We start from the raw sequence: 13,289 nt of genomic DNA, 5'->3' as shown, positions 1-13,289 counted from the left end.
TTTCGTGGTTACAGTATTGGTTTGTTTGTGTTTTGTTTCTTTTGTTTTTCAGTTTTAGTTTGCGGCTTTGTCCTCCAGGCAGCTCCCTGGGGGGCCCATTTCCATAATTTAAAGTGATGCTGAAATAAATCCCCGGCTCTTTGTAACAACTCTGCTTCATACATTATTCAGTTTCGGGATGGCAGCCAGCTGCTTGTGCTGGCGACTGGCTGGACGGCCTCCGGGCGAAGGCAAGGCCCCCCTCTGTCTGTCTGTGCAGATTGCTGGGTTGGGTCCCTTCAGCACCCCTCCGGGCGGGGGGGGGGGGCCGGGGGCAGGCTCAGGGTGCTGCCCCTCCCCCACGGGCTTGCAGCCCAGGCTCAGCACGGTGACTCCTCTTGTTCAGCTGAAGGGACTCAGAACGGCTGCTCCACGGAGCCCCTGGGGACACCGGCTCCCTCTCTCCTGTTGCTGCCCCAACCCCGCGGCTGCAGCCCGCCTCCGCGTGGACCGCAAGACCAGCTCGTCCGCTCCCCAAGCATCGGAATGTTGAACACAAGTACAAGTGGATTGTACATTCCACCCCCAGTCAGGTGCCACCGGCCAGAGCCCCTGCGCAGGGGAGCCTGGGACGACACCCAACCCCCTCCATCCTGCTAGCCACATCCAGCCGGCCCCCGCCCCCCCGCAGCCCTCCCCACAGAGCCGGAGGCGGGGCTCCAACCCACCTACTGTGAGATCCTGACCTGAAAGGAGGTGGGACGCTTGACCGCTTGACCGCCTGAGCCACCCAGGCGCCCCACATACCACATCTTCTTTATCCATTCATCTGTCAGTGGACATTTGGACTCTTTCACACATTGGCTATTGTCGATGGCGCTGCTATAAACATCGGGGTGCATGTGCCCCTTCGAAACAGCACACCTGTGTCCTTTGGATAAATACCTAGTAGTGCAATTGCGGGGTCATAGGGTAGTTCTATTTCTAATTTTTTGGAGAAACTCCATTCTGTTTTCCAGAGTGGCTGCACCAGTTTGCATTCAGATAGCTCCTTCTTCCCTAAATATTCTTTATTTAAGAAAAAAAAATTTTTTTTAATGTTCATTTATTTTTGAGAGACAGAGTGTCGGGGGGGAGGGGCAGAGAGAGAGGGAGACACAGAACCTGAAGCAGCTCCAGGCTTCAAGCTGTCAGCACAGAGCCCGACGCAGGGCTCGAACTCACGAACCGTGAGATCATACAAGCCTGTATGGCTAATTGATAAAAGGAAGCCAACACGTATTGTTTTGAGATCCTGGTTTTCACAGGTTAGGAGGGAGAGGTGGTTACCTGGGGGAGAGGGAGGCGGCCAGAGGCACCTGGAGAAGCGGCTTCCGGGCAGGTGTGAGCCTCGGTCATGGTCATGTGCGTCACCTCACCATTCGGATGCCTCCTAGGCGCACGGCCCTGTATTCTGTACGTATCAAGTAGGACATAGCTGTGCGCCTTGCAGGGAAACTCCTGAGACGTACAGAGCCCACGTGAAGGTCAGCCTGGCGCCGACCCCAACAGGAGGGGTCCCTGGGGGTCTCTGCTGCCTTCTGCCACCAGACAGGTGCGCCGTGGTATACCAGGCCAGCTTCAGGGAGCGAGGCCCAGAGGCCTCTGCCGGGGGCCCACCCCGTGGCGATCCTCCACGCCTCGGACCCCAGACACCCCAGGGGCACGCAGCAGGACTGACTTCCGCCTCTTGCAGAATGGGAACCAGCGTCCCACTGTCCCCAGGGCCTGAGGGGGGCCCCTTTACAAATTCTCACTCCACTGGGGACCTCATTCCACCTTCTTCCTGGAATAGGGCCACTTGCCCGCCTTACTGAGTGCGGTCCCCGTGGCCATTCTCAGGGTCCCCACACTCTCTCCTAGGGAGACGGCTGTAGTTAGCGTCCCCAGTTCCGTTCACCCTCCCAAGGACTCCAAGGTGACTTTCTAGTCCCTGACTTTGTGAAGAGAGGAAACCCTAACCTCGTCCGCAGGTGCTGTGCTGCCATTGTGAATTCCCAAGTGCGTTGTATTCCATAAATTCGAAGAATTTGTAATGCACCAACCACGTGCTGGTAGGTTCATGTATTAAAATCTCAGGAATTAGGGGCGCCTGGGTGGCTCAGTCGGTTAAGTGTCCGACTTCGGCTCAGGTCACGATCTCTCGGTTCGTGGGTTCGAGCCCCGCGTCGGGCTCTGTGCTGACAGCTCGGAGCCTGTTTCAGATTCTGTGTCTCCTTCTGTCTCTGCCCCTCCCCCACTCATCCTCTCTCTCTCTCTCTCTCTCTCTCTCTCTCTCTCTGTCTCAAAAATAAATAAACTATTAAAATTTTTTAAAAAAATAAAAAATAAAATAAAATCTCAGAAATTAGTAGCCCCATCGCCAAGTTCCCCAGTTCTTCTACCCAGAGGTCCTGATGGTTACCTACTCCACACACACACACACACACACACACACACGGTAGTGTATCACACACACTTCTGTTGTGTGCTTTTAAAAAATTCTTAATATGTTTTGTAGATTTCTCCGGACCTGGATATCAAGAGCTGTCTCTCTATTTCAGGGGCGCCTAGTGTTTCAGGGGACGGCCGTGATGTCACTGAGCAGCCCCCTCCTAGCGGATATAGAGGGGGGCTCTGATCCTTCACTACTTCTTACGGTGCCATAATGAATATTTGGTCCAAATATCTGTCCTTTCGTGTGTGAGCACATCTTTGGGATAAATCCTTGGAGGTGACATTCGTACTCTCACTAACCCTTGCACCAACCCCTCAGATTAAACATAGTGAGAAAATGCGAGGCTCAGAAAGCAAAACCCTCCATCCAAGTGGGACCAGGATATGAACGTACGATGTTTATTCGCAAGGCGGGGGCTCTGAGATGCTTAGCCCCCTCGAGGCTGCTCCGCTCACGCAGGCCCACCTCTGTCCAGAAGGGAGTGCTCTGCAGCCGCTGCGCTGCCCAGAGCAGCAGGGGCAGGGGGCCGGGGAGGGGGGCGGGGCACCGAGCGGGGCTCTAGGAGAGGCCTCTGGAGATGTGGGGCGCCTGACGCCAGCCCTGGGAAGCGGTGGCTCAGTAGCTTCAGTTCCCAAAGGTAGTTCAGTGGAGGCGGCCGCCGCCGTCTGGGGCTGGACAGGGGTACGAAATCCGGCGCCCCCAGCCTAGGGAAGCCACACAGACCCCGCTGGCCCAGAGACATCGGCCAGGCCCACAGCCACGTCTGTGGTCCCGGCCCAGACCCACCCTGGGACCCCACACCCAGCCTCTGCTGCCCTCCCAACCACCCCCCTCAAGTCAGAGCTCCTGCGTGGCCGGGACTCGGTCCCCCAGGCCTGCCCAGACGCTGACCGAGTGTCACCTTCGTGCCTGCCAGAAGGTGCCCCAGTATTGTGTGGCCACCTCCCCCCATCAGCATTCTCTAACAGCTCCATCAGGTCTGGGCATGCTACCCTTCTGCTCCCCAGACCTCCGTGGCTCCCCACTGCCCCTCACACAAATGTCGGCATCTAGCATTCTCCCTGTCTCCTAACCATCCTCAAAAATGGCACTTAAGTGGGACATGAATTGGTCCCACCCCAGGACATTTGCACTTGTCTCCCACTGCCTGGAGCGTCTCTTCCTATAAAGTCCCTGCTTCTCACCTGGGCCCCCAGTGCCCTCTTACCCTCTCTCCCCATCCACTGTCTGCCCCCCTTCGGCATCTGCTGACCACGGCCCTTTGGCCCCCAACAATCCCACTCTGGTCAATTCCCAACAGAGGGCCGGCGGGGGTTCAGAGGGTGGGGGACGAGGTGGGAGATCTCTCCCGCCCGCTCCCCACCACTTCAAGCCTTTGGCAGGGGCCCACGGCCACAGCCCCTCCCTGCCCTGGAGATCTTGGGCCCGACCGGCCCTCCACCCCAGGGGAGAGGTTGGCTCGCGAGCTCCCCGACACATCCGCTGACACTTCAGCTTGTGCCCCAGGTCTCTGCTCCGTGTCCCCCTCTGGGAGAGCTCTCCCCGTGGCCGACCCCTGAGGCAGGCCCAGCCCCGAGAGCCCGGGCCCCCGTGCACAGGACGCGGGACCTGAAGCTGACCCCCTTCTGCAGCAGCAGCAGCTGAGACCCGGGCCTCCGAGCTCTCAGACTCCAGCCTCCGCGGCTCAGTGCCCGCGGCTCCGTCCAGGCATTTGGAGCAAACGCCCGCAGCCAGATGAGGCGACTTACGTGAGACCCAGGATGAAAGTCAGGGCCATGCACCTGTGTTTCTGTGCACGCACGCGTGCAAGCCTGAGTGTTTCATTGCCTCCCTGGGCATCCGGTTAGGGGACCATGCAGGCGTCCCTGTGACCTGCCCGAGGTGACCTACGGAGTGTGGGCCCCGGGGCTTGGCCGATCAGAACAGGCACGGAGCGTGAGGTGTGGGGTGTGTGTGTGTGTGTGTGTGTGTGTGTGTGTGTGTGGTCTTCCCAAGGGTACCTGGGTGTTTCTCTGTGGTGCCCCCGGATGGGGGTGCATTCGCGTCTACGTGGTCCCCCGCCCCCCTCAGAGCCGCTGCACGGAGCCCCCAGGTTGCGGGCTCTTCCTCCGCTCGCCTGTGCCGTGTGGAAGGGTGGCGCCCCCTCAGGCCCGTTCCCCCACCCGCTGGGTCTGGGCGCCCCCCGACCCCACCCCCAGGGTCCCGGGCAGCCTCTCCCACCGGCTGCCTGGCTGTGGCGCCTCCGTTCCGGGCCTCGGATTCCTCCGCTGAGAAGTGGGGCGTCCTGGGTCCTGAGCGTCTGCGCGGGGCCGGCGGGCGGCGCCCGGCCGTGACTTACCCCCTGACCGGGATGGATCTCGTCGGCACCAGCACCTTCTGCAGGGGCGGCCGAGCCCGCAGCGAGGCGTCCGTCTTCGCGGCCTCCCGGGGCTCCGGGAACTGCGCGCTGGGGCCCGTGAGCCCGGAGAGCCTGCAGGGGGCGCCCGGCCTCCGTAGGTGACCCGCGGCCGGCGCGCGCCTGGAACTTTCTGCGTGCCAGGCGTCGCGCTGAGCGCTTTCAACATGAACCCCTAGGTGGACTCACGGCCATGCTAGGAGGCAGGGCTTGTTACCCACACGTCACCGACGAGGAAATGAAGGCGGGGAGAGGTCAAGGGACTCGCCCGAGGTCACACAGCTAGGAAGCTGCTAGGTTTCTTTGGTTTGGTTTGGTTTGGTTTTTCCAGGACCTATCAGCGCACTGATGGGGAGACCTGGGACACGGCCTGCCCCGCAGAGCATTCAGTAACTGCTGCTGGCTGAGGTTTCTGGGTGCCCTGGGGGCTTCAGGGACCGCTCCCCGGCCCAGCCTGACCCCCTGACTCCTTCGGCAGGGGAGCCCTCCATGCACGTGCTCCTCAGGGAGACCCTGTGAGGCCCAGAGGCAGCTGGCTTGCTGGGGTGGGGGGGCAGGACGTGGGCCTGGGGGTGCGGGGGTCTGTACCTGTGCGGGAACTTTCTGATGAAATTTTCCAGGATCTTGGTTTTACTCTTCTTATATTGGGAGCCCTTCTTGGGGTCCTTGTTGGTCATGGTGGAAGGGGGTTTAACTGCCGCACACTCTTCGGCCATGGCTGGAAGGCAAGAGGCGGCGTCTCAGGGCCGGAGAGGCGGCGGCAGAGCCAGTCTGGTCCTGGACCAGGCTCCCGGCGACCCCTCGGGACTGCGGAGGGGGCCGAAGATGGGGCCCCGCCGGCCTCGCGGGGCCGAGCGAGGGCGGGCTCATGCTGGCCGGCCACCGATGCCCGGCTTCTCCACACTGCGCCCGTTATATGTGCCCTCACACGCGAGCGTGTGTAAGTGCATGCGTGTGTGTGTGAGAGTGCATGTGTGAGTGTGTAAGTGCGAGTGTGTGAGAGTGCATGTGTGTGAGTGTATGTGTGCAAGTGCATGTGTGTGAGAGTGCATGTGTGTGGTGTGTGAATGTGTGTAAGTGCATATGTGAGTGTGAGAGTGCATGTGTGAGTGTATTGTGCAAGTGCATGTGTGAGAGTGCATGTGTGAGGTGAGTGTGTAAGTGCATGTGTGTGAGTGTATGTGTGCAAGTGCATGTGTGTGAGAGTGCACGTGTGAGTGTGTGTGAGAGCATGTGTGTGGTGAGTGTGTGAGTGCATGTGTGAGTGTGTGAGTGTGAGAGTGCATGTGTGTGAGTGTATGTGTGCAAGTGCGTGTGTGTGAGTGTGAGAGTGTGTGTAAGTGAGAGTGTTACTGCGCGTGTGTGCAAGAGTGTGTGAGTGCATGTGTGAGTGCGTGTGTGAGTGTAAGTGCGTGTGTGTGCAAGTGTGTGAGTGCATGTGTGAGTGTATGTGTGTAAGTGCACGTGTGTGTGAGTGCATGTGTGTGAGTGTATGTGTGCAAGTGCGTGTGTGAGAGTGCATGTGTGTGAGTGTGTGTGCAAGTGTGTGCGTGCGAGTGCATGTGTGAGTGTGTAAGTGTGAGTGTGTGGTGTGTGTGAGTGCGTGTGAGAGTGCATGTGTGTGAGTGAGTGTCTGAGAGTGCATGTGTGTGGTGTGTGTGTGTAAGTGCATGTGTGAGTGTGAGAGTGCATGTGTGAGAGTGCATGTGTGAGAGTGCATGTGTGCATGTGTGTGTGAGTGCATGTGTCAGTGTGCGAGAGTGCATGTGTGAGGTGAGTGTGTAAGTGCATGTGTGAGTGTATGTGTGCAAGTGCATGTGTGTGAGAGTGCACGTGTGAGTGCATGTGTGTGGTGTGTGTGAGTGCGTGTGCGTGTGAGAGTGCATGTGTGTGAGTGTATGTGTGCAAGTGCGTGTGTGAGAGTGCATGTGTGAGTGTGCAAGTGTGAGTGCGTGCGTGCATGTGTGGTGTGTGTGAGAGTGCATGTGTGTGAGTGTATGTGTGCAAGTGCGTGTGTGAGAGTGCATGTGTGAGTGTGTAAGTGTGAGTGTGTGAGAGTGCATGTGTGGTGTGTGTGTGAGTGCGTGTGTGCGAGAGTGCATGTGTGAGTGTGCGAGAGTGCATGTGTGAGTGTATGTGTGTGAGTGTGAGAGTGTGTGTGCAAGTGTGTGAGTGCATGTGTGAGTGTAAGTGTGAGAGTGTAAGTGCGTGTGTGTGCAAGTGTGTGAGTGTATGTGTGTAAGTGCATGTGTGAGTGTGAGAGTGCGTGTGTGTGAGTGCATGTGAGTGTGTAAGTGTGAGTGTGTGAGAGTGTATGTGTGTAAGTGCATGTGTGCGTGTAAGTGCGTGTAAGAGTGTGTGAGTGCATGTGTGTGAGAGTGTGTGAGAGTGCATGTGTGCGCAAGAGTGTGTGTGTAAGTGCGAGTGTGTGGTAAGTGCATGTGTGTGATTGTATGTGTAAGTGCATGTGTAAGTGTGAGTATGTGTGTGTGCATCTTTGTACAACTGCCGTTCGGGGTGGTTCTCCACTGAACAGCCCATCCGACCCCGGCACCCACGGATCTGTTCTCCTGTCTAAGCTGATGGGTTGTCACAGGTGCCGTACAAATGGAATTACTCACTAGGTATCTTTCGGAGGCCGGCTTCTCTCTCGCTGAATAGTATTAGTTTTATTTTTTTTTTAATTTTTTAAAAATTTGCTTACTCTTTGTGTGAGAGAGAAAGAGAGTGAGCAGAGAGAGAGAGAGAGAGAGAGAGACAGAGAGAGAGGGAGAGAGAACCCCAAGCAGGCTCTGAGCTGTCATCACAGAGCGCAACGCGGGGCTCGAACCCACAAACCGTGAGATCATGCATGACCTGAGCCGAAATCAAGAGTCAGACGCTCAACCGACTGAGTCATCCGGGGGCCCCGGGACTGTCTTCATGAAGCACCCGGTGTGCGTGCAGGTAGGTCAGGGCTGAGAATGGCAGCGGTTAAGGCCTGACCACTGCTGTGTCCTTGGCCATCAGATCGCCCGACCCTTGCCCACCTGTGTCTGCGCTATTAGACCTTCACTGTGGTCTACACAGCCGTCGCGTCGTGAACGTGTGAGCTTAGTGCTGTTGTGACAGAGCCAGCCCCCTGCCAGCTTGGGCTCCAGGTTTGGTCCCTCGAGTTGACAGGTGAGCCCCGGGGTGGGGGGGGGGGGGAAGGTGCGGAGGGGGCTGGCTTCCGGTGTGGAAAGACCCCCAGGAGCAGGGCTGGCTGAGACTGGTGTCAGGCTGGGACCCGGGGCAGACCCCCCAGCGCCCCACGCACGCCCCCTGCTCTGAGCTGTGCCCAGGGGTCGTGTCTGCCGCTCTGCCAGGCGCACCCTCAAGGCGGGGGGTGCCCAGGAGGCTACTGCCCTCAGAAGCAGCCCTCGGGGGGATGGCGCTGCATAGGGAATGGCAGGTAAATGCCCTGCTGCTGTGCCCCTCCGTGGGGACGGCTCCACCCGCCCGAGGCCCCAGTGGGACTGGGCTGGCTCGCCCACCGTGGTGACCACACGCTGCGTCTCCCCCTGTCCCCTTCTCACTCCCGGGAGGCCCCCCGCCTGCGCCCCCTGTGAGCAGCTCCCCAGGTATCCGCACCTGCGGGCCTTTCCGGGGTCTGTGCCTGAGAACTCAAACCCACAGGCCTCTTCCCAGCAAAGCCTGGAAATGTCTACACTCGCCAGGACCCAGGTTGGGAAGGTGAAAAGTAACCAGCCATCCACCTGGCTTTGTGTCTGACCTGCGGGCTCTCTCCCCTTTTCTGTTCACCGCAGCTACCCGCCCCCCGCGTGCGGTGAAGGTCCTAGTGAAATCTAGAGAGATGGCGACGGAGAGCACGGCGATCTTCCCTAGTCTGGGGTTCCGGGGCGCCCAGGAGGCCGCTGGACCTCAGGGAAGGCTGCTCCAGTGGGGATTCGATGAACTGGGCCGCGCTCCCCACACTGCTCCCCTCGCCCCTGGAGCTACAAGGGCTTCTGGAAACCCTCGCTGGGGGCTGAGGGCGTCCTTGCCTTGGGCAGGGAGGGGGGGAGGGGTCAGCTGTGGTGCTGTCTACTCTGATGTTATGACACGCTGACCCCGGGTCCTCGTCAGGAGGCTGAATGGCCTCGCTGGATACAGACTACCCTGGTCCAAGGCCAAGCCCTCCTATGTGTGAGCCGGCCACACCCCGCTCACCCCGCCTGGCGGGCCTGGTCTCTGATTCTGGAAGATCAGCCGTCCCGGCAGGCCTTGGCCTGGCCCAGAAACGCCAGCAGCCCTGCCTGTGACCTGTCCCCCAGTCCTACTGAGAAGTCTTCCTGGGGGGACCTAGGTGGCTTAGTCGGTTAAGCATCCAGCTTTCACTTAGGCCATGATCTCGCGGTTCGTGGGTTCGAGCCCCGCGTCGGGCTCTGTGCTGACTGCCTGCTCAGAGCCTGGAGCCTGTTTTTTTCTGTGACTCCCTCTCTCTCTGACCCTCCCCTGCTCACGCTGTCTCTCTCTCTCTCTCTCTCTCTCCTAGAAATAAAGAAAAAACATTAAAAAAAAAAAAGTCTTCCTGACCCTGAGCAGGGGGCCTCTCCACTGACGTGCCCACCTGGCAAAGAGCTTTGTGCCTCCCTCCACACCAGTGCTGGCTAGCGGGGGCCTCCGTGGCCTCTGACCCCGTGGCCTCTGACACTGGTGTCCCTTCCATGGTCCCGGCCCCACAGCCCTTCACTGTCAGCTACACTTGGGCAGCTCGCTAACCCCTGTCTATAGATTTTGGCTCTTCTCCTCCTGAGAAGCCAGATGAGGGATCTGGTCCGGGATGGGGGCCTGTGTCCCAGTGGGAGCCACAGGCTCTGGGCTCAGCAAAGTGTCTGCTGAGTTCTGTGCTTGACCTGATGGAGAACAGACTACGGTCACCCCCGGTTTTCAGGCAAGGACACTGAAGCTCTGAAAGGCTAAGCGTTTGCTGCATCGCCTCCCGCCTGGCGAGCAGGGGAAGAGGTGGGGTCCGGGGCGCCCGGCACAGCCTCAAACAGCCCTGAATGGGACCCGAAGAGGCGACCACACTAACGATCGACCTGAGGAGGCAGCATGACCACGGGAACCGAGGGGTCTGGAGGAGGCCGGAGAAGGGGCACCCCTCACGCCCACCCATACCTACCTGCAGACCCCCTAAGCCATGCATGTGACCCTGCAAACTGCCGGGGCTGAGTCTGCCTCCCTCAGGGGCAGAGTGGCCCCACTGCGGGGCCCAGGGCAGGACTCTGACATCAGGCACATCACCCTTCCCACGCTGACCCGGGACTGTCCTTCCCAGCCACCCAGGCTGCCTCCCCAAGTCCTGGCGGTGGTGACGATCGAGGCTTAGATCAGGGCTCCCTGGCATTGCCGCTACCCAGGTGTGAGAGAGAGGCTGTGCCCCTCGGGCCCCCGAGACTGGTCCAGAGCACGGGGACAGGGCCCTGGCAACAGCACTGTCTTGGTTCAGCAACGTAAGGAAACACAAACCGCGATGCATTGGAGCCTCCAGCCGGAAACGAGGGGCCAGTGAATTGTTCAGGCTGCAGGCTGCTCCCGGGGCCTGGCTTATGTGACCCCGGAGGGGCGGGCGCTGGCCATGGTGCTGGCGGCCCTGCTACCACGGGAGCACTGGCCCTGGGGCCCCAGCAGCCCAGGCCCACAGGGTCATTGCGACCTCAGAAGCCCTTGAGGTCACAATCAGTGACACCCCAGCTGCTGAGCTGTGTGGTTCAGGATCTGGCCTGAAGCCCCTCGGGCCCAGAGGGTGGCTGTAGAGATGGCGGTGAGCGGGTCAGCGCCTGCTGGCGTTCCTGCGCCCAGCACCTGCGCAGAGTGTGCACGTGAATGTTCTCCTGCAGGGATCCCTCCCACGCAGGTTCTGGAAACAGAGGAGATACCCCAGAAAGAGCTAAAACCTCACATCCATTGCAGATCTCTTCCCTGGCCAACTCTGACCTGAGCCCTAACCACAGCCCAGGAATCCCAGGGGTGAGGGTTTGAGCCCAGGGCAGTGTGAAATTTAGGGCACGGGCCCTGAAGGCCAACTCTCTGTCACCCAGTCTGGGCCGCTGCCTTCTATGTGGCCTCAGGCAAGCACGTCAGTCTCTCTGTGCCTCAGCGTCCCAGACTACATACGTGTTTGGGAAAATTGCTCTGGTAGGAGTGTGGAGAACAAAATGAATGGTGCCAGGAGTAAGTGTGGGTAGACCAGATGACCAGCAAAGGCAGCCGTGCAGATGAGAGATGGTGGTGCCTTGGAATGAGGTGGTGATGGAGAGGGAGGGAGCGGGTGGATTCGAGGGATGTTCAGGAGACAGAGTTAGCACAGAGCGGTGGTAGAGCCTGTGGGAGGGTCAACGAGGGTTCTGGGTTTCTTTTACTGTCACTAGAAGGGACTGGACTAAGCCTTGGAGGGCGGCTGTGGGTTCGGCCTTGGTCTGGCTGAGTCTGAGATGCCTTTGAGGCATCCTTCCACTCAGGCACCGGCGTCTGAGATCCAGAGGGGAGAGGTCGGGGCATAAGGTAAGTTTGGCTCTGGTCGATATATCAATGGTAATCGAAGATAATGGGAGAGAGTGTGGAAGGAGAAGAGGGCATTGAGCTGAGTTAAGATACTCCAGTATTTAACGATCAAGTAAATATTCAATGCCTGCGACCCAGACAGAGGCACAGACAAAGACAACAGTGTCATGGAAGCTGGGGAAGATCGCAGCTCACGAGGCATAGACTGGTCAGTGTCGGCGCCGTGGATGATGCAACGAGGTGAGGACGAAGAAGTAGCGGACGGTTTGGGGGCTGTTTAGTTTTAATTTTTTTTTACATTTATTTATTTTTGAGAGACAGAGCTTGAGCGGGGGAGGGGCAGAGAGAAAAGGAGGCACAGAATCTGAAACAGGCTCCAGGCTCCGAGCTGTCAGCACAGAGCCCGACGCGGGGGCTCAAACCCATGAACCGTTGGATCATGACTTGAGCTGAAGTCGGACACTTAACCGGCTGAGCCACCCAGGTGCCCCATGGGGGGCTGTTTAGTTTTATGCAACGTTGTTTTTGTGGAGGAACGGATACCAGATTACAAGGATTGAAGAAGGAGAAGGTGGAGGAGGTGAACCGGGGTGGTATGGCCATTTCGTCTGTGCTACACATCGCCGTCACTCTGTTCTCCTTCTATTAATGTGAGGTATCACATTGACTGAGTGTCTTATTATGAAGTACGCTTGCGTTCTAGGGATAAATCCCACTTGGTCATGATACATAATCCTTTCACTAGGCTGCTGAATTTACTCTGATAGAATGTTGTTGAGGATTTTTGACTCTGTACTCATAAGGGTATTGACCTGGAGTTTTCTTTCCCTGTAGTGTCTTTTTCTGGCTTTAGTATCAGTATAATCCTGACCTCATAAAATGAACTTGGAAGTGTTCCCTCCTTTTCAGTTTTTGGGAAACTTTGATAAAGATTGGTGTTAATTCTTTGTAAATGTTTGGTAGAATTTACCAGTGAAGCCATCTGGAACTGGCCTTCTCTCTCTCTCTCTCTCTCTGTGTGTGTGTGTGTGTGTAAGTATAATCCTTAGGGTTTTGTAATTGTTCAGGTGAGCACTTCCAGTACTATGTTGAATATACAAATGGCCAAACCTTGCCTTATTCCTGATCTTAGTGGACAAGCTTTCAGTCTTTATTTATTTATTTATTTTGAGAAAACACTCAAGTGAGTGAGGGACAGAAAGAGAGGAAGAGAGAATCCCCTGAGGGGCAGGGAGAGAGATAAGGGAGAGAGGGAGAGGGAGAGAAACGGGGCTCGCCTGATGCAGGGCTCGAACTCACACACTACGAGACATGACCTGAGCTGAAGTCAAACGCTTAATGGACTGAGACACCCAGAGACCCCAACTTTCAGTCTTTTTACCATTGAGTTGGACGTTAAGTGTAGGGTTTTCATATATGGTTTTTACTATCTTGAGATAGTTTTTCTTCTATTACTAATTTGTTGAATGTTTTTGTTTCAATCAGGAAAGTATGTTGAATTTTGTCAAAAATTTTGGCATTGATTGAGATAGTCATGGTATTTTTTTCCTTTTTTCTGTTAATGTGGTGTATTTGATTGCTTTTCATAAGTTGAACCATCCTTGCATTCCTGATGTAAATCTCACATGGTCATGGTGTATGATCCTCTTAATATGGTGTATAATCCTCTTAATGTTTCTAAACTGAATTCAGTTTGTTACTATTTCATTGAGGATTGTTGCATCAATATTCATAAAGCATATTGGTATTAGTTTTCTTCAAGAGTCTTCTGGCTCTGGGGGCGCCTGGGTGGCTTAGTCGGTTAAGCGTCCGACTTTCGCTTGGGTCATGATCTCGCGGTTCGTGGGTTCGAGCCCCGCGTCGGGCCCTGTGCTGACTGCCAGCTCGGAGCCTGGAGCCTGTTTCAGTCTG

At 57.2% G+C, this 13,289-nt stretch overlaps 1 protein-coding gene across 3 annotated transcripts; it reads right to left on the bottom strand.

The window, feature by feature from the left end:
* Positions 1-2,838: 2,838 nt before the first annotated feature.
* Positions 2,839-10,486, bottom strand: CUNH3orf22 (chromosome unknown C3orf22 homolog). Of its 3 annotated transcripts, none has more exons than XM_039218535.1 (4): positions 10,344-10,486; positions 5,439-5,568; positions 4,794-4,925; positions 2,839-3,159 (listed from the first exon to the last, which is right to left on the bottom strand). In XM_039218535.1, the coding sequence occupies exons 1-4, from the start codon at positions 10,351-10,353 to the stop codon at positions 2,907-2,909; spliced, it is 525 nt and encodes a 174-aa protein (XP_039074466.1). In that variant the 5' UTR covers positions 10,354-10,486; the 3' UTR covers positions 2,839-2,906. The 3 variants fall into 3 exon arrangements, with proteins under 3 accessions (XP_039074466.1, XP_039074467.1, XP_039074468.1); XM_039218536.1 differs by lacking the exon at positions 10,344-10,486 and adding an exon at positions 9,997-10,110; XM_039218537.1 differs by lacking the exon at positions 10,344-10,486 and adding an exon at positions 7,880-7,960.
* Positions 10,487-13,289: the final 2,803 nt, after the last annotated feature.

Source organism: Hyaena hyaena, unplaced genomic scaffold, assembly GCF_003009895.1.
Source record: "Hyaena hyaena isolate Hyena2069 unplaced genomic scaffold, ASM300989v1 scaffold_775, whole genome shotgun sequence".
NCBI lineage: Eukaryota > Metazoa > Chordata > Mammalia > Carnivora > Hyaenidae > Hyaena > Hyaena hyaena.
Note: the sequence above shows the minus strand (reverse complement) of the source record. Positions and strands in the feature narration are given on the sequence as shown.